The sequence below is a fragment of the Apaloderma vittatum genome, unplaced genomic scaffold (assembly GCF_000703405.1).
Source record: "Apaloderma vittatum isolate BGI_N311 unplaced genomic scaffold, ASM70340v1 scaffold39, whole genome shotgun sequence".
NCBI classification, from domain to species: domain Eukaryota; kingdom Metazoa; phylum Chordata; class Aves; order Trogoniformes; family Trogonidae; genus Apaloderma; species Apaloderma vittatum.
The window spans coordinates 119,454-139,057 of record NW_009733306.1 but is presented as its reverse complement, the minus strand read 5'-3'; the positions used below and the strand labels follow the sequence as shown (position 1 = coordinate 139,057).

Below are 19,604 nucleotides of genomic sequence, written 5' to 3'. Positions count from 1 at the left end.
TTCCTGCTGTACTTTGCCTCAGGCTTTTTTCTTTGATGTACAGGACTGGTTTTTAATTTTTTTTTCAGCTGATTAAAAATAACAGAAAGCAGGCATTCAATATGGAATCACCAAGACACTTAAATTCTCCTCAAAACCTCTCCAGTGCATTTTGGCATCATTTATGCCTGTGCAACACAGAGTAGCTCAGAGCTCCCTGAGGTGGCAGATGACAGACCTGTTTAGATCTGTGCTCCCAGACCCACCCATCAGCACAAGAATCTTAAAGAGAGCTGATAGGCTGGACCCCAGTTGAGAGCTTTATACAGCAAAAAATCTGCCAGGTAAATCCATACTCTCGTCTTTTAAAGGATTCAGGGTAAGAAAATTTAAGCTCAGGTGTAAACACTTGCACACTGAGGTTTATTTTTTCTATCTATGCACTTGAAATGAACACTGAAAGGGCAAAACCATCCTAATCCTATCATGGCTATGCCTTTCTCTGCTTCCTAAAGATGAGATTATCACCTCATTGGTTGTCACCCACCATCTGAGAGAAGCACTTCACTTCATTTTCCTGTGTAATCACAGCACAGGATTTTATCTCCGTGGTTACTGGAATGGAAAATGACCAAAGCCTGTTCTCTGTTTTGCCCCTTTTAAGTTGCTTACAGACCTGGATGCGGCAAGCTTCAAAACACCTCAACTGCAGTAAGAAGGCTAAACTGATGCTCACTGTAAGGTTCAAGCAACCTGTTTGTTAGCAGCCCTTCTCAACAAAGGCAGGAAAATTTCAAGTTTTAAATTTCTATTCAAGTTAAGGCAATGAAGACTGAAGGTCACAAAACTGTTGCCATTGCTTTCCAGCACATAAAATTAACAATTTGTGCTGCTGCGTGCAACTTTCAGTCAAAGTTTGTCTGATTTATAAGCAAGCAGATGGTTCACACGATAGTCCACAATAAATTAACAACAGTTAGAAAGACAGCTACATTTTGAGAGTGACAGTGCAGCTGAGCTACAGATGGGTTTATAGATGACCCTTCCAATTTTTAATAATCTCCATAATTTATGTGCAAGTAAATAAATGCAAGGATTCCTAATGCACCTTCTTGACTAAGTACAAATCACTTTTATTTACACAGGCAATACTTCATGGTCCAGTTAACTTCTTAATTAAAGGCAGCAAGATGTTCTTGTTCCATGCAAGCGGCATGGAAAATACTGTTTAGTGTGCAATATGTTCAGCTGGGAATTTAAGATGCTCTGAACACTCCTGGAAAAGGGAATGCATCTATCTCGTTTCTTTAAAACAAGACTACAAGGGTGCAACCACTGCTACCACCAGTTACTATTCATTAATCTCCAGATACACTTTAGGCTCATGCAGTAACAAGGTTGTTTATGTGCAAGCTCTGATGCTTAGAAATAGGCTCCTAATCCAGGAGGCACTACACACACAGTATTACTGAGCCAGGAGAAGGATGGGGAGACAACAGGAACAGAGATCCTTGTTATATGAAGACAGAGGGATTGGGGGGGGATCGTTCCTGAATGGGTGAGGGAAAAGGGAAGCAAGCCTTGGGAGTTTCATTCCGGAAACAGGAAACAGCAGTGACGGGGAAAGAAACAGGCTGGAAGCAGCTTTAAGAAGCCAGTCCATGCCAGTGATTTTAATGGCCACTTTTCCAGCATGGGACCAAACCACCTCGGTCCAATCCTTCTGCTAACATTTATGAAATGACTCCCAGAAAGATGTCTTTGTTGGGCTGTCATCAGTTGCATGCCACGATACAACAGATACAGTTTCTCCTGGTTGCAATTTCAGCTGCAATGAGTTACCTTCCAAAAGGAACACAGCTAAATGCAACTACTCTGATCAGAAGGTGATGAAGGGAGTGGTACCTGCTACAGCTCTTTAAGGCACAAACTACAGAAACTTGGAGGCTGCAACACAGTCAGTCTCTTAGGATGACGCTTGAGAGTACTTCCTCCTCTCTAAACCTTGGTCTCCTTCTCCTGGCAAATTAATTTGGAAAAGAAATCCAGTTTTAAGTGGAAATCCAAACCTGTCTTTAAACCAGAAGGCACAGCTCCTAGGAAAGCAAGTCTGCGTGTCATTTTAATGACCATCTTCCTGGGAAGAAGAAGAGGCATCAGTGACAAATTCAAGCTTCCAAGAACTATCATAATTCATGTTTTGGAGATATTTTGGCAGGAATTCGCCAGCTCTGCCCACAGCAGGGCAGCGTGGGGAGCAGCACTGCAGAGAAACATGAGTGGGAAGACCCATTCCACTGCAGCCGCTCACACAAAAAGTGGTTCTTCCCTTGTCATTTCCACGCAGCACCAATGTTCCTTCATCTACTACACAGAACAGTAGTCTTCTATAAATAACCGTGTCTGAAAGTCTTTCGGAGTTTTATATAAAACCATTATGTATTACTGTACACAACTCTCGGGTTGTTTAACTAAACATATGAAAAATATTATATGTCAGCTTATTTCTGGGATGCTCTTTACCGTTATTTGTCATCTTGTTTCTGTTACACTTTGCATATTTAAAGCCTCATTATGCACTTCTGAAGACCCAGAGACGATTACTATGGAATTACTATGGATGTTCATCTGTACTACTGAGTGCTGGGTTTGACACTGTATTTTAGCAATATTCATCAAGTTCAGGAACTGCTCACACACTTCTCTCCGAGAGAATACTGGGCTATACTACTGTTCTTTAAAAAAACATAGCGTTGATTATTTAATAAAATTCTTAAATATTCCGTAACTATCATTCTTTGACTGACTGCAACCCTTTCATTTGCTTACAAGAGGCCAAATTCACATGCACGATCTTTTGAGGTGCCTTCCAACCCCTAGCATTCTATGAAAACAGAAGTTGATTGAAATCAGTAGGATTGCCCCTGTTGCCTCCAGCCCAATAGCAATTCCAGTGTTAGTGTGAGCAAGCTGAAAGCCAGCATAAGCTATTCTAGTTTAACTCCACTGATAAGTCAGAGAAATTATACACAGGGCTTATGTAACCATATAGTTAATATATTTTCCAGCACTCATCTACTGAAGCCAGCAGGGATGCTCCAGCTCACCAAGCTGTGGATCAGACCTTCTGGCTGCAACTAGCTCCTTCTCTGTCCAACAGCAAAAATAAACCTGGAGGAGGAATAAAGCAAGGAACACACATATGGGCCTTCCCTTCTACTTCTTGTTCCTTGAATTCATTACACTGTGTGGAAATTAGCTTTATAACCTCAAGAAGGAGACATCTTTTGTCCCCCCGCCGTATTAAAATGTAGATCAATGTGATAATACAAAACCAGTGAACTCTCCAGTAGCAAGAAGTGGCTCTCAGTTCTCTTAGCAATCAAATATTATCTCCAGTAATCGACCTACATAAAAAGAAACATAAGTAGCAATTTGTCAGTATATTTATCAAACTGACTGCTAGACCTTTCCCACAGATTTTGCACTATGAAGCGTATGACACGTAAGGTTTTGCGGTTCTGTTTTAATTCAGGGATGAAAATATTTATGGATATGAATGTTTTCTCATTAACTTTCTTCCTAAATAATTATTCTTGTTCAAATCAATTCCTAGACATCTTCAGAGGTTACAACCTTCAACAACTAAATTGGATACTTTACTGGCTGTTTTGCTGATTATGCTACAAGTTCCAATTTCTACACCAGCACTGAAATGCTGAGATAATAGGATGTTAACTTTATTTAATTAGCTATGTGCCACGTTATCAAAACGGAAGATCGGTATCTGATTCAAAGTAACACTTTGGATCAGGAAAAAGACAAGATGACATCTGAGAAGGATCCTGGAAACTCCCTATAGTTGTTTCAGTTATTTTAAAGCTGCTCAGGACAACCAGGATTGCATTAGAAACAGCAAAAGTCACTGACAGTCAATTAAGTGCTGTTATGAAAATGTTGTTTCAATCACTTTTTTTTCTTTTCTCATTTTCAGTTGTCAACATCCTTGCCACTTTTCTCAGGCTGTCCCACCTAGCAGCACTGCATTTTAACTGCACATAATTTTAAAACACAACGTGAGATAGGACTGAGTACATAATATGGGTTTATTGTGACAGCCAACAACAGATCAAGCCCTTGCGCAAAGGCATCAGCTCTCTGCTCTCTGGGGAGTAACAAGTTAAACACGAGATGGACTTCACAACCATCTGCTATCCTCTACCTCAGAAATCCCAGGTCTGTCAGTTGAGTGTTGTTCATGATTTATCTCAAAAGGACACAAGAAGACAACACAAAACCTCAGAGGTCCTGGAAGCATTTTAACTGTGGCTCACACAAACTAGACCCACATATATCAACTTTGCAGCTGTCCAGAGGATACAGTACCTAGATGAATTCCTCAAAGGACTTTCGCTGCCTCACTCCCCAAATTACATTGGTATAGAGCAGCCAGAGTAATTTATCCAATAACCACATCAGCCTCCCACTGCATGGGTTCTTACTGTTAGGGCTACAGAAACAAACTTTTTTCTTTTCTGACAACTTACTGGTCTTGACCGGATTTCTTTGGCGTAGAGAGGTTTCAGGAATTCTGAATCTCCTTCAAGCTTTAGACCCTTTTCCGTGATTCTTAGGTTCCCCATTCCATCCTAAAACACAGACAAAAAGAAAAATACCCATTAGTTACAACTGTTAAATTCACCAGGCTGCCAATAGCCAATTTATTTTTTTCTAGAGGATAACATGTAAAGCACTAGGAGGCACTACAGAATGCAATTACTCGTGTTATCCTTTTAGCTCTGTTTCTGTGGAAAAAAATATTCTATTCAGAACAATCTGCAATGCCCTCCAGTAAACCATTTACACAGATGAAAGACGTTTTAAGTTAGTCATCTCTACTCAAAGAGATGCAGCGATGCTCTGTTAACAGGAAACCATTCACTGCAATATTCACTGACAGCCTGTATATTAATGTAGCTTCTCATTCACAGCAAATCCATATAAAGACGACATGATTAATTCTACTGAACTCCATGTAGAGAATATGTGATTAATTCCACTAAACTGATAAAATAAGGTTTGGCTATGTAAGAGTACCTGCATGCTGCTCTCCTGTCTTGGGCTAACTCCTGACTTTTCTCTCCTATGATGATGAGTTCAGCATTGGAGCCCTCACTCTGCTCCCTGCACAGCCCAAGCACATCCCAGCAATCTGAACCTCTGTATCTAAACGCTGGGGCCTCCTGAGTCATTCCTGTGCCCTTCAAACAAACAACACAAAGTCCATTGGCCGTAGTGACTCCATGGCACCTCATCATGAAATTTAGGGACTCACCGAGAGGGACTGGGCTGCCGCCTTCTCAAGTGCTTCTAGGCATGTCCTTAAACACTGAAGTCTAAATCCTAAGAGCCACCTCAGCACCTAACTCATGACTATTTCAGGGATTTTAGAGAAGAAAAAAGATGCAGAGACCAGGAAAATCCAGGAAAACCATGAGTATTTGGATATATCTTGCACATTTTCTAATCTAGCTGCAAAACTAAACCACATCTGCCCACTTCTTTCTATTGCATGTACACCTCCAGCACTGCAAGAGGAATCATTGTCACTAAAGGTGACCGGCGAACCCAAACAGATTTGCATGAACTACTGCCAGCAGGCATGAATTCAGAGGGATAAAAATCAAAGACAGAGCATGGCTTAGCAGAGACGCCGGTCACTTGCCAGAGGTACTCCCGTTCCAAGAAGTATCATTCCCAGGGTGTACCCTGCCAAGGAAAGATCGCTCCTGCCAGTGCATTGTGTCTCTTATGAACAAAGGCAGGCTCAGCAGTGCTGGACAATAAAATGACCACTGTCGTCTCATTTTGAAATGAAAGATGCAAGCAAACTTTAAACAGAGACACATGCCAAAAATGATACTGATTGTTGAAGGGAGGGGAATGAGAGATGGGTCATAAACTGTTGCTTGCTACATTCCTTGTCCTGGCTGTAATATTGGCTTATGAATTCTGGGTTGGTGGTGGCACAGGAGAGGTTCATTATTTCAAGCAGAAGGATGAAGGAAAATGAGTGAAATGATTATGCATTAAAGAGGCCAGCTTAAATTTTGATAGTGGCATGCTCTGTGATTTGAGCAAGCAGAAATTATCACAGCTATCTGTAGACCCTCACATGTTCTGTGCTGCTAAAAATCCACTGCATTTTCTTTCACAGACATTTCAGTAAGGTTATAAGCCCTGAGAGCTTTCACATTGAAGGGTCTTCTCTGGTTTCATTAAGAAAAGTTTTGAGTCATGCAAGCTGGTAATACAGTTCACATATAGCTGCAAGAACGACGAGCTCTGTGAGCACTTCCAGTGCTCGTTGCTGGGCTGAACTGGGGCAATACTCTATGTGAAACATGGACCAATGGATAAAGGCTCTTTAAGGCTCACAACTACATTCTATCCTGAGTAGAGATACAGATCCAGCACGGCACTCTGCTCCTCTCTTAGAGTGCTTCTTTCTCCATCCCCAAGTGTCTCCCACAGGTTTTTGATGTATGAAAAACACATATTTGGACATTTAGCTCACAGCCAGCAGGTCCTATACGTCCCAAAAGAGACAATATACTACCACAAAACATCAAGAATGCATTTGATTTATATCATATAAGCATCCATATTCCCTTAGGAGACGAATGGGCTGGAGAAAAATAGGCACCTTCCCATGTTATTCTTCTCAACCTCCAACCCTCACTCACCTTTCTCTCCTCCTGTGGCTGCCAAAACTAATAAATCTGCACCCACCAGACATTATTTCTTGACTCCTGTAACTGGGGCACCAGCAGGGAGCTCCAGCTGTCTGCTGGCTACCACTGGCACTAGTGGGTGTTCTCCCCATGCTTTTTCCTGCACTTGCATATCTTTTCAGTTTTCAGGGGAAAAAACTGTTGGCAAGGTTTGTCTCTCCATGGCAGGTAAGGATTTAGTTTTCCTATTAGGAATAAGCTGCAGTTATGTTCGGCAATGTCCTGTGGGAGAGAATTATCTTTGGAGACTGCTCATGTCAGATGGCTGAAACACCTGATTATCGTTGCTTGTATTATTGATCGCTTCGCTCTGCATCGCTTCCAGATACGTGCAAGTTATTACACAGCTCAATACATCCAAAGTTAGGGGGAAAAAAAAGCAAATGCAAGTGAGACTTTTTTTTTCCTTCCCTTACTGGGAAGATTTCTGTGCTGACATTAAACGTTTCCAGATTCCACAGATTCAAGGAAGGTCTGTGCAAATTCACACTATTGCCAGTACTTCGCAGCCTCACATACCTACTGCTCTATTAGGATCTGCCCTTCCTCTCTCTCCTCACTTTCTTCTGTTAATTTGTTATCTCAATAAAGATCCCAGCATCCAGCTGTGGATCAGCAGCGATATTTTCCTATGGAAGCCAGGAGAGCTTAAACACCAGCAGCACCAGTCCAAAGTTAAAGCTGGTTACACAGCACAGTCCAGAGCAACACACACTCCAAAGTACGGAGACACTGTGTGACAGCTTCTTCCTCTGACTGTGCTTTGAGATCTCCCATACAGACTTCGTTTGTGCTGACAGCAGAGAAAAACAAGCCAGCGTTGTGTTACGCAGCACGTATGATTGTGCCCCTGTACGCACGGATACAGGCTGATGCTTTGAATTGCACTGTGAGGTCTCATGCCCACAACTGGACAATGCACCCCTCTCTTCTTCTGCCTGCTTACTGACCTCAGATGTCCCTCTCAGACGTGTTACTGGTAGAGTTTTCATTTACAGATGATAGGCACAGCGTAGGATAGCTGTGCTGAGATATCGGTGGGTGAAGGAAGGTGATCCCGAGTGCCTTGTACCACTGTGGGATGGTATGTATGTCCTCTCCAGGGAAGAAGGGAGAGGCAGATGAAGCACAGCTAAAATCTTTGCAGCTAACCGGTGCACTAGAACAACTTTATAAATCTCAAGACTAGGAAGCAGCCAATTCGCTGCTCCATCCAGAAGCTCATGACAGTCTGTGAGAAGACACCTCAATATAATCTCTGGCAGTTCAGTAATCGGTCACAGGGAGATGTGGAGCTGAATAAGTAAAGAACAGCTCTGGCAGCTACCCACTGGAAAATGACCTCTAGAAGCTGCTCTTCAAGTTGTACAAGCTATGTAGGCACTACGGGCTCCTCCCACAGGTGTGAAGTCATTTCTGATAGCTACAGAAAAGTCAAGTGGCTGCTAACTTAAAAAGGAACTATGTGTAAGTGGAGAAAATTGCCTGCAGATGATTATGGTTAATGTAAAATTCAGCCTGAATCAAGCCTATGCAAAGCTCAGAGCCCGTTTTTTTTTCAAGTGGGAACTCCCATTTTCCTGAGTTCCTCTGCATGAGTGCAGAAAAAGAGGCAGAAGATGAGAAGAGGGATACAACGATGAGAGCACAAGAGTTGAGAGAACATCTCACAATTACAGCAATGAGCTATGATGCAGAAAATGTTGATATTGTTCCCATCAGACTCACATGCCACAATGGCATTAGGGATATCTTCCACGTGCATGTTCCCCTAGCATCCTTCCCTCTATCTGTACCTTCCACACTGACCAAGTGCTCCCCAGAGCCAATGCCATTTATTATGAAGATTACTCCAAGAGTCCTATGAAGCTGTCATTGAAGGGAAAAGAAACTTATAAAGTGGCTTTAGTGAAAGTTAAGGAAAACAGCCTTAAGAAGCAGGAAGAACAGGATCACATGGTTTCCCAATTATCCTTTCAAGTAAGTTGCAACTGACCAAAGCAATTAATCCCATCCACTGAAACAATTCCGAATTAGTGTTGGAATAGTTTCCAAGCAAATCATTCAGCCAGACCTTGAAGAAAGCTCAAGACTGGATTTACTGCATGTTGCTAGAACTACTTTGGGCACGAGGTATTTCTTTTCAAAGCAAACTGATAGTGATCATGTGTGGCACAACAAATCCAGGATTTCTATGAAATAAGCTACTCCATTCGAGAGCACATTTCTGCAGGGAAAAAGATTAGCAGACCTTTTGGGGAAATGATTATGAATCCCAACATTGCTACTACAACACAACCATCATATGCAGAATTCCTCTCTAGGGTACTAATTTCCCCATCCACTGGTACAGCAGGGAAGAGATCGAAATTTGCCTTTCACGCCTCCCAACTCCCTGTTATGGAGCACTTTGGCACCAAAGCATTACAAAATGAGCCATATTCTCTTTAACATATTTCCGCTTTTTTGCTCCAATACAGACAGTAAGGTTTCACATCTTATTATCAATATACATTCCAAATGTGTCCTTTGAATCCTCCATCTTTTTTTGTCTAGCTCATTTCCACAATTATGCTAACTAGACGGGAAAAGTCCCATCCTGCAGAAATTTGTGTGCTATAAGAAGTGCAGAAATGATTCTTATACTCGCAGGAACAAGTACTCTTATAATGCAGCAATTTTGTAATAAAATCAGCACCTAAATTCATTGTACTGTTCAAGGAGTTTCAGAAACAGGTTTGGTAAATCATGGTCTAATACTCCTGAATTATCACAGCCTGTCAATCACTGAATGAAGGAAAAAATAAACACCACTCTTTTTTAAACTACCAAGATCCTGGACACAACATCCCCTGTGGCATCGCTCCTCCAAGTTACACAAAGGCTGAACTGAACTCACTCATCCTTATGTTGTTAGAAGAAGTTTCCAAGGAGAAGGAGGATTTTTGTTTTCCTTTCTCTTTCTTAGCAGATCCCTTTTGCGTTCTGTCCTTACACTCTCGAGAAAGATTTTTCTGACTAATCCAGTATTTAGCAATTCCCCCTCACCAGCAACGAAACTGGCAGATTAAGGCCTGACAGTGTGAAAAGCAAAATACCAGGTCCCACGCGGCGTTTCTGAAGGTGAGCTCTTGAAAATGGGGCCGATTACTGGGTCATTTTTGTCTGATGTGGAAGTGTTAAAACAAATTAGGGGCGCTAATCAGAGCATTATACCAGGTCTGTGCAAAGAAATAAGGCTTACACAAACATGCCTCTGGCTTCCAACCTCTGTTCAAGATTCTTGCTGACACTCAAGGTACCACAAAGACAAGAACGTGTGGAGGAAGACCTGGCCGGGCTGTGGCCACTCTTGCAGGTCCTGTCTCTAAGACACATGTGAGGATCCCATCCCGTCAGACCGACTGACAGACCACAGGGAATCTCAGAGGAGGTCCCCGTTGACGGACCTTCTGGAAACTCACCCCACCTGCATCACATACTCGCTGCTATGGCAACATCAGCTTCTGAAGGTAGGATCATCACAATGAGAATCTGTACCTTCAGTTGCTTCATTTACTCTCCTCCACTATTATCTCCTCTATTTCCGCAAGCCAAGAGAAAACAGAGTGGATGAGGAGGATCATCTTCAAAGCACCTCAGTTTATCACTTCTGGGCCCGGATTCAGCTAATATTAGGCATTTAACTGATGAGTCTGCGTGTGGAAGATAATCATCCCGTGCTACCTCTGCAGTTGGGGGAGCAAAAATGGCAACAGAATCCACCTTGCACCCAAATCACTGCCTGGAAGCACTCCTTCCCAGCTGCTGTGGAGCTCCTCCAAGGTGACCTAGGCATCTTTTCTGGATGCCTATAGATAACTGGGATAAACCGAGACCTAAGTAGTGTGCAACAGGTTTCAAACAGAAAATAAATGGGTTGCCAGGCAAAACAATAAACAGCTATCACGAAATAAAATATACTTCAAAAATGTGATTCCAACTACACTAACATGGAGTGGCTCCGGGGATTATTATAATGATTTCTTTTTTTATTTTATTTTAATGAAGACTCATACTTTCAATAAGAGGTACTAGATTGGGCACTTTCAATTTATTTGCACAGGTAGGTAAAAAGAAATTTGCTTTAAAATCAAATTCTCTGTGTTTAGAGGAATCCATATTCTCCCTGTTAAGAAGCTTCCCTCATGGCTAAGGAGCCACAACAGAATTTTTATAGCTGTATTTGTCACAAAAATACATTATTTTGCTCTTCTACTATCAGAATATACAGAAAAATAATTTGGACTGTCTTCCAGATTTATCTACAGTGTGTATATGACATTTTTGTTAGCAAGAGAGGCTCTGGGGACAGCAAAGAAATGAGAGAACTGAAAGGGCTGCTCCCAAAGAGGCTGAAATAAGTATATTGCTTCTATTGCTTTTTGAACAATTGCCAGCAAATAATTATTCAGAGGAAAATACATGGTTATGTTTAGGGTCCCATGCCACTGCAAGCGGCAGGCAAAGAACAAGATTGGATCTGTGGAGCGCATCTCCTGATTCCAAATAGCTCCACCAATTTACACCGACCTGGTATCCAGCCCTAGAGTAAGGAGGGAGGGAAAGGAGGCTTCTGCAGAACGTCTGCAGGTGCTAGGCAGAGCAGGCAGGGAGCCGCAGCAGGACATGGCACGTGGAGGAAAGCCCAGCACGCACCTACCGTGCCTTGGTGGAAGGGAGGAATGAGCAGCCAAAAGCACCCAAAGCCCTGCAGTTTGCCCCAGCGCTCTGTGACGGGCTGCCCCTGCCCCTGAGCCGCGACGGGGGACCAGAGGACAAGCAGCAGCTTCTTTACTTGTCATCGTTTACTCCTCCCCAAACTTCCAGTCCCAAAGTACTTAGCATCAGAACCAACACGCAGCCATGGAACATAGCTCGCACGCGCTCTCACACGTGTGCCCAGCACGTGCTGTCCTGCACACACACCAACACCCTCTCAGGGAAACCGAGGCACAGAGTTGGGCACCCACTGACAGTCACACGAGGAACCTGCGCTAAAGGAAGAGCTCCTGAAGTTGCTATCCAGCACCTTGTTGTGTCACAGCACTGCAGCTAAGAAACTATATATATCCTGCTCCTAAGAAACAACAGGTTAATTTTAGCAACTTTCAAATGCTAACAATTGACTTCAGACACTCTCTCTCCTCCCTCCCTGTGGTCTGCATTCCTCTGCCTCCTTGCCAGAAGATGCATTATGCTTAATGCCCCCGTCTTCACAACTTTTTAATGCACATTCAAAAGCGCTCACAAGAATAAAAATAATGCTCGTTACACAGCAAGGGAACTAGGAGCTTGCTAGTCAGCAACTCAAGTCCAGAAGTGTCCTGCAAGATGGCGCTTCCTGATATAATTTCCAAAATTATCATCACGGTAGTTTATACATCTTGGGCTGCGAAGTAACTGCAAAACATTGAGATAATTTTACTACTATTTACTTTTTGAGGAAAATAAAGGCAAAAGAGCATTTTTTCCATATTCAGAACTCATGCGTGGGATGGTTTTAATTTCAAATTATTTACTGAGTGGGTGTTTATTGAGTCATAAGAGGCTTTTGCCAGATGCCAAGAGATTCTCTTGGAAGTCAGGAGTACAATATTATGCTCATGAAAATCAGTTGGTTATGTGAAATAGTCAAGAACCACACGCAGAATTATGCAAGTGGCATCAGCAACCTACAACAGAGCAAGACACAGCACCTTTTCTTAAACACTTTTTCAGAGAGTCTTAAGAGTCACAGGGAAGTGACTGTTCCTACCGTGCTTTGACCTTTAGAGGACATAGCTCTGTGTGTCACTTCATTACAGAAATACGCCTTATTTAGGAATATTAGCATTTCTTCCCTCTTTTGCTCCTTTTAAAAACATGACACCAGCAGGAACAAATTAGGTAACTCACAATCCGCATAATTATTTATTTTTTTATCCACTGTGTGTAACCTCACCTAAGCTTTTAAAATTTTTTTTCACCAGCACTAAGGTCATCTAAACAACGACATCCTTCAAAATGAATACTAAGTGTCTTAGATCTGGATTTGCTTTATTGTAAAACACCCTTGAACCTTCTGCCAGCCCACCAGCATTTCATAGAATCATAGGATTGCCTAAGCTGGAAGGGACCTTAGAGATCATTTTAATCCAGCCTCCCTGCCACCAGGGACGTCACCTCTCGACTAGATCAGGCAACACACGGGGACCCAACAGGAAACGAACCCACGACCTTGCCGTTGTTAGCGCCATGCTCAACTGACTGAGCTAACTGGCCCCCAATCAAGACTGTTCTTACAGCTTTTTGGCCATTTTGTCAGCCTGTGCTCATTACTGCCTCAATAAGACTTTGCGTCCAAAAAAAGAAGCACTGAGGGATAAGGGCACATAATCACTAAGCGCTGTACTTGGTTAGGGATCAAAAATGCTCGAGAAGGAATTTTTATCCCTTAAAAGAACACAAAGCATAGAGCAAAAAACCACTGAGGCTAACATTTGTATTTCCTTTTGGCTGTCCTTCAGTCGAGCATCCCAAGCCTGTCTCCAGACTGCTTGGAGCCACAAAATTTCTTTCCTTCTCTGCACCGAGGCTGCACATCAGCATCTCCGGCTGGGACACGGCTGGGACAGCAGGGCAGGAGTTCTGCATCCCTGTTACCTTTCCCTAAATCCTAAATAAGATTTCTCCCTCTTGTTTTGGCTTTCACCACCGACCTAGTTGACAACTTTAGTGAATTTAATCTAAAAACACTCAGGGATACTGGGCAAAAAATATTCTTCCCAGGCTACAGATAAAGAATGTAGTTTCAGGGAGCTTAAATGGCCCAACGGGACATTCTGGTGACCGGAGGAAATTTAGAACCTTATGATAAATTTGGGATATTAATGTAAGAATAAAGTCACACTGCTAGAAGCAATATTTTACTGACAAAACTGCTAGAAAGTTGCAAAGGTAATAAATGAGGAATTGGGATGGATTACTGGCGATATGCTTTTGAACACATTACTCGATGCCAGCTCTCGGATACATTGTGAAGTACTTGGGTAGAATACCACACCTATAAATATTGTTTTTGAGTGGGACTACTAATAAGAATAACTACAGTAAGTGTGGTAGAAAGAGGTACTAATATAAGGGTTATATTTTACTATTTCAATTGGTTATTTCAAATCTGTCTTGACACTGTAAGAAATGTGTGTATAGTTTATAGCTATCTCTACGGCTACATATCATGGTTATTTTCTCACTCAAGGTTTATTGAAAAAAGAAATATTTTTTCCTTACAGTTATTGGTGAGGCCTTAAAGACTTCAGCAGTCTTGGCAATGAGTGCAATACACTGCGTATTTCCAGGATATGGTCGAAAATTATCTAAAAATTTCCAACATGGGGAATGGGACCAGCTCAGAAGAACACACTCCTACAGGAAGTTTGCTGCTTAATCAAACAGTTTCTAAATTACGAAATGTCTGACAAAGTATCTTATTTTAATTACTGTTCCAAGCTTCTGCAGGCTGTAGGAGACATTCCTTAGAAAACCATGTTTATTCCTGAAATGCTTGAAGATTATATCATAATGTTTATATACAACATTCATTACCAAATGCAAGCAGCAAATGCTGCCGAGATCAAAATGTTGCAAGACTTTCTCAGAAGTCTAAGGATTTGTCAAAATACAAGACATTGCCTAAGAACAGGATACTTCTATTAAATCAAAAACTATTTAAGTATTCGCTAGTGGCCAACAATAACCTTTCTAAAATAAAAAAGTCCTTAAGAAGTGGCAGTGGACATCTTTGTAACTTATTTAAGACTAAGCTTGAAAAGATCTGTTTGGGAGCTGAAAATCCTTTGTATGTAACTTAAGGATAGTTTGAGTTATTTCGGGCAGATTTTTAATTTCTGTGAAATGATGAAAGAACTAAAGGAATATCTTAACAGGCAGACTCAGCCGAAGGAAAACAAACTTTAAAACACTAATTACATAGACACAGGGAGTATTTCTGCTACTTAAAAAAATAAATAGAAATAAAATCGAGATTCAGCTGCAAACTCATTAACAACCTGTACTTTCAAAGCTTACTGATGTGTCTAGGGCCAATATTTAACAGAAATATTGAAATTTATACTAGAGCTATGGAAAGTAAAAAATAAAATCTCTCTGACTCAAGCCCATCACTCATTCAGCATTCCTCTGATGTCAAAATCTTCATTTTGGCTCAGTTCGGTCACCTCTTTCTGTTCCTTGGCAGCTCTGTGCAGCTTCTACAACACAGGTATATCACACATCTACTATGAAGCCGTGCAAGGAGCTTGTTAAAGTCCTGCTAAAGGTTTGTGTTTTGATTTTTTTTTCACCCCTTCTTAATCACTGTTAAGGGGGAAGAAAATCTTATGTAAGTTAATAATAGCTTCACTTGTTAAACATCAGACTAAGTATTTTTGGAGAAGTGATGCAAGGTAACATCAGTAAACAGAGAAAATAGAAGGGTATAAAATTCTTAATAGTCATTAATTTGTCTCTTTCAAGACAGCTCCTTGACTGACATGCAGGTAACTGAAACACATCAATTGCGTTTGCAGACTTTAGTTCAGAGCCTTCACCTTTGCCCATTTTAAACATTTTAGTGTGCCAAAGAAAACCCAAGTCACCTTCAACAAAACTTTTTTCACCTATGAACTGCTTTTTTCACTGTGACATGAGAGAGGACCCTCTGCTCACACATGTTTTGTTTCCCCGTCATAGTTTATGGCTCAAGGCAATCAGAGTCCAAACAAACCTCTTTTGGCTGGAATTGGCACCAGAAGCTCTGCAGGGAAGTTGGACGCTGTGCACCCAGGCTGGTCCTCTCAGGGACCACAGGCACACCTGCCCCAGGGCCACACAGGGCTCTCAGGCTCTCCAGGGCAAATTCGGAGGACACGTCCAAGGGGCCTGGGCAAAGGGCACTGGAGGGAGGGATGAGGCCAGGCAATAGGTGGGAAGGGTGACAACGCTGCTCCAACATGTGCATTGAGCTCCACAGTGCTCAGCATCTCCAAACCCTCCGTTTTCCTCCAGACCTCACCTGCAGACCATGCGGGCAGCCTTGCCAACCCTTGCTGAAGGAGCAGGATTCTCCAGACCCCAGGTGGGTACAGCTGCATGGCACTGCCCGGTGTCACACAGAGACACCCGAGGTGTAGGAGCTGGCTGAGGAAGTGCCAAGAACTCCGCTAGTGCAACATTTCCTTGAGTTCTAAATAAGTGACCTTGTGGCTCCCTACACAAAACTGCACCATCCTACAGTACAAATTTACCCACCTGAGCCTTCCGCTATTTCATTTTCCTTGTCATTGTTTCATTACATGCTGTCTTTTTCCAGTGAAACTACATTTTACCTAAAAAGGGCTGTGAAGAATAAATGCGGCCACAGTTGAACAAACAAGTCAGGTCTGTGGCTGGACCAAACTTTCAGAAGAATCTTGCAGCAGCTTCTCATTTACACTGAATGAGCTACAGTTGCTTTGACTGTATAGCAACTGATTTTTATTTATTCCTTTTTCTGCTGAATCTTACACTGCTATTTTTCTAAAGAATTTATTTTAAGTAAGGTAGATATTCCTAAATCACTGAAAAATACAATTTCGTTAACTTTTGGATAATGCAAACAACTGACACATTTGCTTTTTAAATTCTCCTCTAGCTATTGACTTTGTACATTACTAGTGTCTTGTTAAGCTCACTACAAATCTTTCAAAAGGAGTCACTTAAATCTGTAAGATCTCCATGTTTTGGCTTGTAGCTGTATTTGGGACTGTGTTCAAATATTTGTGTTCTTCAAGTTCCAAGAAACATCTTATCTGTCCCTATAATCACTCAGGGAATTTTGGCATGAAATTGCCTTTTATTTTCTGAAAAAGCAGAAAATATTGGAGAAGCAGGTTGTCTTTCAGCTGCTACGTGCAGACCTGACTCACCAGTCAACGGTCGCGTGTGCTCCAGCGTCCACCTCTGCAACCAGCTGACACCACCCGAAAGGAAGCCTGTGCACAGCCGGGCTGAAATGGGCTTTCTGCTCCATATTGTCTAAAATTTTGATGAAAGCCAGTCTCCAAATCAGTTCAATTAGTTCACTAATGTAACATGAATTCCACTTCATAGACTTCAAATTCCTCTTTATTGCTCACATTGATTTAAAGACCCGTAGTTAACAAAAGCTTCTGCCATGGTTAACAGAGGTAATATCTTTAACTGCCTTTGCCATGAAACATCAACAGCTGTCCGAGGATTATCTACAGAGTGTCTTTCTGTTCGAACGGGAGTAGAGATGAATGCCTATTCATTCAAGTTAATTAATGGCCTCATGTATTCTAAGTGTGGACATTCAATAGATGCTTGTTCAGCAAAACATCTGGGGGTGTTTTTAATTGTGGTTCATTCCAGGCTGATCCATTAGCTGTTGTGTGTCTTCCCAAGAATGCACGTTCATTAACTCAAGTTAATTGCTATTCAATTATCTTGAGTTATAGTATGTCTCTGAAGACTAGTGCAGACAGACCCCCTAGAGATTTCATGTACTTCAACCGTTAATTAAGCCACACCGGGTATTGTTGGTAATTGATTACATCTAGTTTTGAAATAATAACTTCACAGTTACGCTTAAATTGTTTCCTATTAGGACTTTTTCAAACCTCCTATAAAGGTAATTGCAGTGATAATGTTTCTTTCTTGCTAGAAAGCACACTTGCACTAACACTATTATTACTGTGGTTTGGCCAAAGATGTTCCCCGCCATCACTCTTTTCATGTAACCCATTTGTTTGGATGGAAAGAACGGCATACATTTGACCTGATTCTCTCAAAATGACACTCACATGATGTCAGATGTTTTGTAAAATCCAGTGTTTTTTCCCTTAATTTTCAAGTGTTTTTATGATTTTTCTAGTCTTCTCATAGAAACTTTAAAAAAGTACCTTATCATTTGATATGTTTTGATTTTTTAGCACCTGTTAACAGAAAGAGAGCAAGGGCAAAACCTTTTTTTTTCACAAACTACAGAAACGCTGATCAACAATAGCTGGGAACAATTGACAAAGATCTCAAGACAGTTACGACAGCAAGAAACTATAGCTTTTTGACAGTTAAGCACATCAGCTAACAAGTAATATCCTGGCATCCCTCGGCAACACTGAAACGTATTTAATAGAATTAAAGTGTTTGATATCTTCAGAATATCTAAAAAGAAGTCAGGAGTTAAGGCAACTACCTTAGAGTGTAACTTCATAAAAAAAATAAAAAAGGTAATTTCTTTTTTTGAATGTAACATAAACCCCACATTAAAGGTAAGAGAAAAGAATTAATCAGAACCAAGACCAAAGGCAAAGGTCTAGCAATAAATGTTTTTAAAACTGGTGAATGCCATTGGAATATATTGCTACTCAGTACGTCCTCCTGAAATTAATGGAGCCCCTCCTGGGCACTTATATCAGATAACTGGGAACTCTGAACTTTGTTATACTCAGCCAGCACTCTAAAGCTTCTCCCGATGTGAGCTGGGGATGTGAAGAGGAATCTCACCCTTGCACCTCACCATCTAACCATCACCCTGTGGAAAGCTCTCTGTCCCAGAGAAGAACTTCAATATCAACAAAGCAAAGTTATCATAAGCACTCATTTGCTCCTAATATTCTTATTCCGTGCCAAGAGAGAAGCCTTGCAAATCTTACAAAGTTGTTAAAGTTCTAAACTTCTGAAAAAAATGAAACCAAGTTTTGGATGGCTGTGTGTGGAAGCCTACCCAACTTCTGCCAGAGCAGCTTGCCGGACTCCTAGTGATGATACTTGTCAATCCAAGGAAAAAACCAGCCTGGTTTGGGTCTCCTCTGTGTTACTGGGAAACAGGCAGAGGTGGCACTGTCAGCTCTGAATGAACCTCTGCGTCGTGATGGTTGCCTGATGGGCAATGGGAATGAAAGAGACAGAGGGAAAACAAGTGGAGGATAAAGCAAGTGTTAGAATAAACAGTTTTGCTAGGAGCACACCGAAAATAAAACATATATAACAGCAGCAGCAGACTTCTTTGTTTCTGAATCACAGAATCAGAAGATCAGTTTCTCCGTTAACACTCATTAAACCACGCAAAAATGCAGTATCTGCATACGCTCACTGGAGTGACAGGAATTACACACGATACATGGCTCCTCTGTCCCCTGGGCCACGCTGCAGAAAGCTACAGAGAAGCGGTGCAGGGCACAGCAACAGGATGAAGAGATGCGGGCAAGAGACGCGATCCTGCACGCTGCTGAACAGACTCCAGCCCCTACTCGTTCCTGGAGCGTCACTGGCCAGCGAGCACACAGAGCTGCTGCACTGAGCAGCTTGGGGCCGCAGAGGTCCCGATTTGGAGAGCTGGGATGAGCATCAGCCATCAAAGCCATGTTTTATCCCTTACACCTGTTAACTTCCTGACACCACTGATCCTTGCACTCCCTTTTCAGCCAACACACTTTCTTCCCCCCTTCCTCCTCCCTGGTGCAGTAATGAATTACGGTGCCTCCGGTGCCAAGTGGAAAAGCCAAGGAGAGGCCACAGCAGGGCCATGCTCAGCTCCATAGCATATGGTTAGCACTACTAAAGCAGCCAAAAAGCAATAGCAACTCGCAGTGAATTTCACACAAGACTCCTGTCAGGATGAGTTCTTGCCAATGTCTAATATCAGCATAATAGAAGAGAAAAATTTCCAAGCTGTACATGGCCAACGAGCACCTTCTCTGCTCCACAGCAGCACCTTGGGAAGCACGTCCAGATGACATCTCTCTACTG

General features: G+C 42.0%; 1 protein-coding gene across 1 annotated transcript in view; it reads right to left on the bottom strand.

Annotated features, from left to right (window-relative positions):
• SGCD (sarcoglycan, delta (35kDa dystrophin-associated glycoprotein)) overlaps positions 1–19,604 on the bottom strand; it is a 190,483-nt gene that overhangs the window by 64,117 nt on the left and 106,762 nt on the right. The window contains exon 3 of the mRNA XM_009875809.1: positions 4,527–4,628. Coding sequence (XP_009874111.1) covers positions 4,527–4,628 — 102 coding nt within the window. The remainder of the gene's footprint in view (positions 1–4,526; positions 4,629–19,604) is intronic.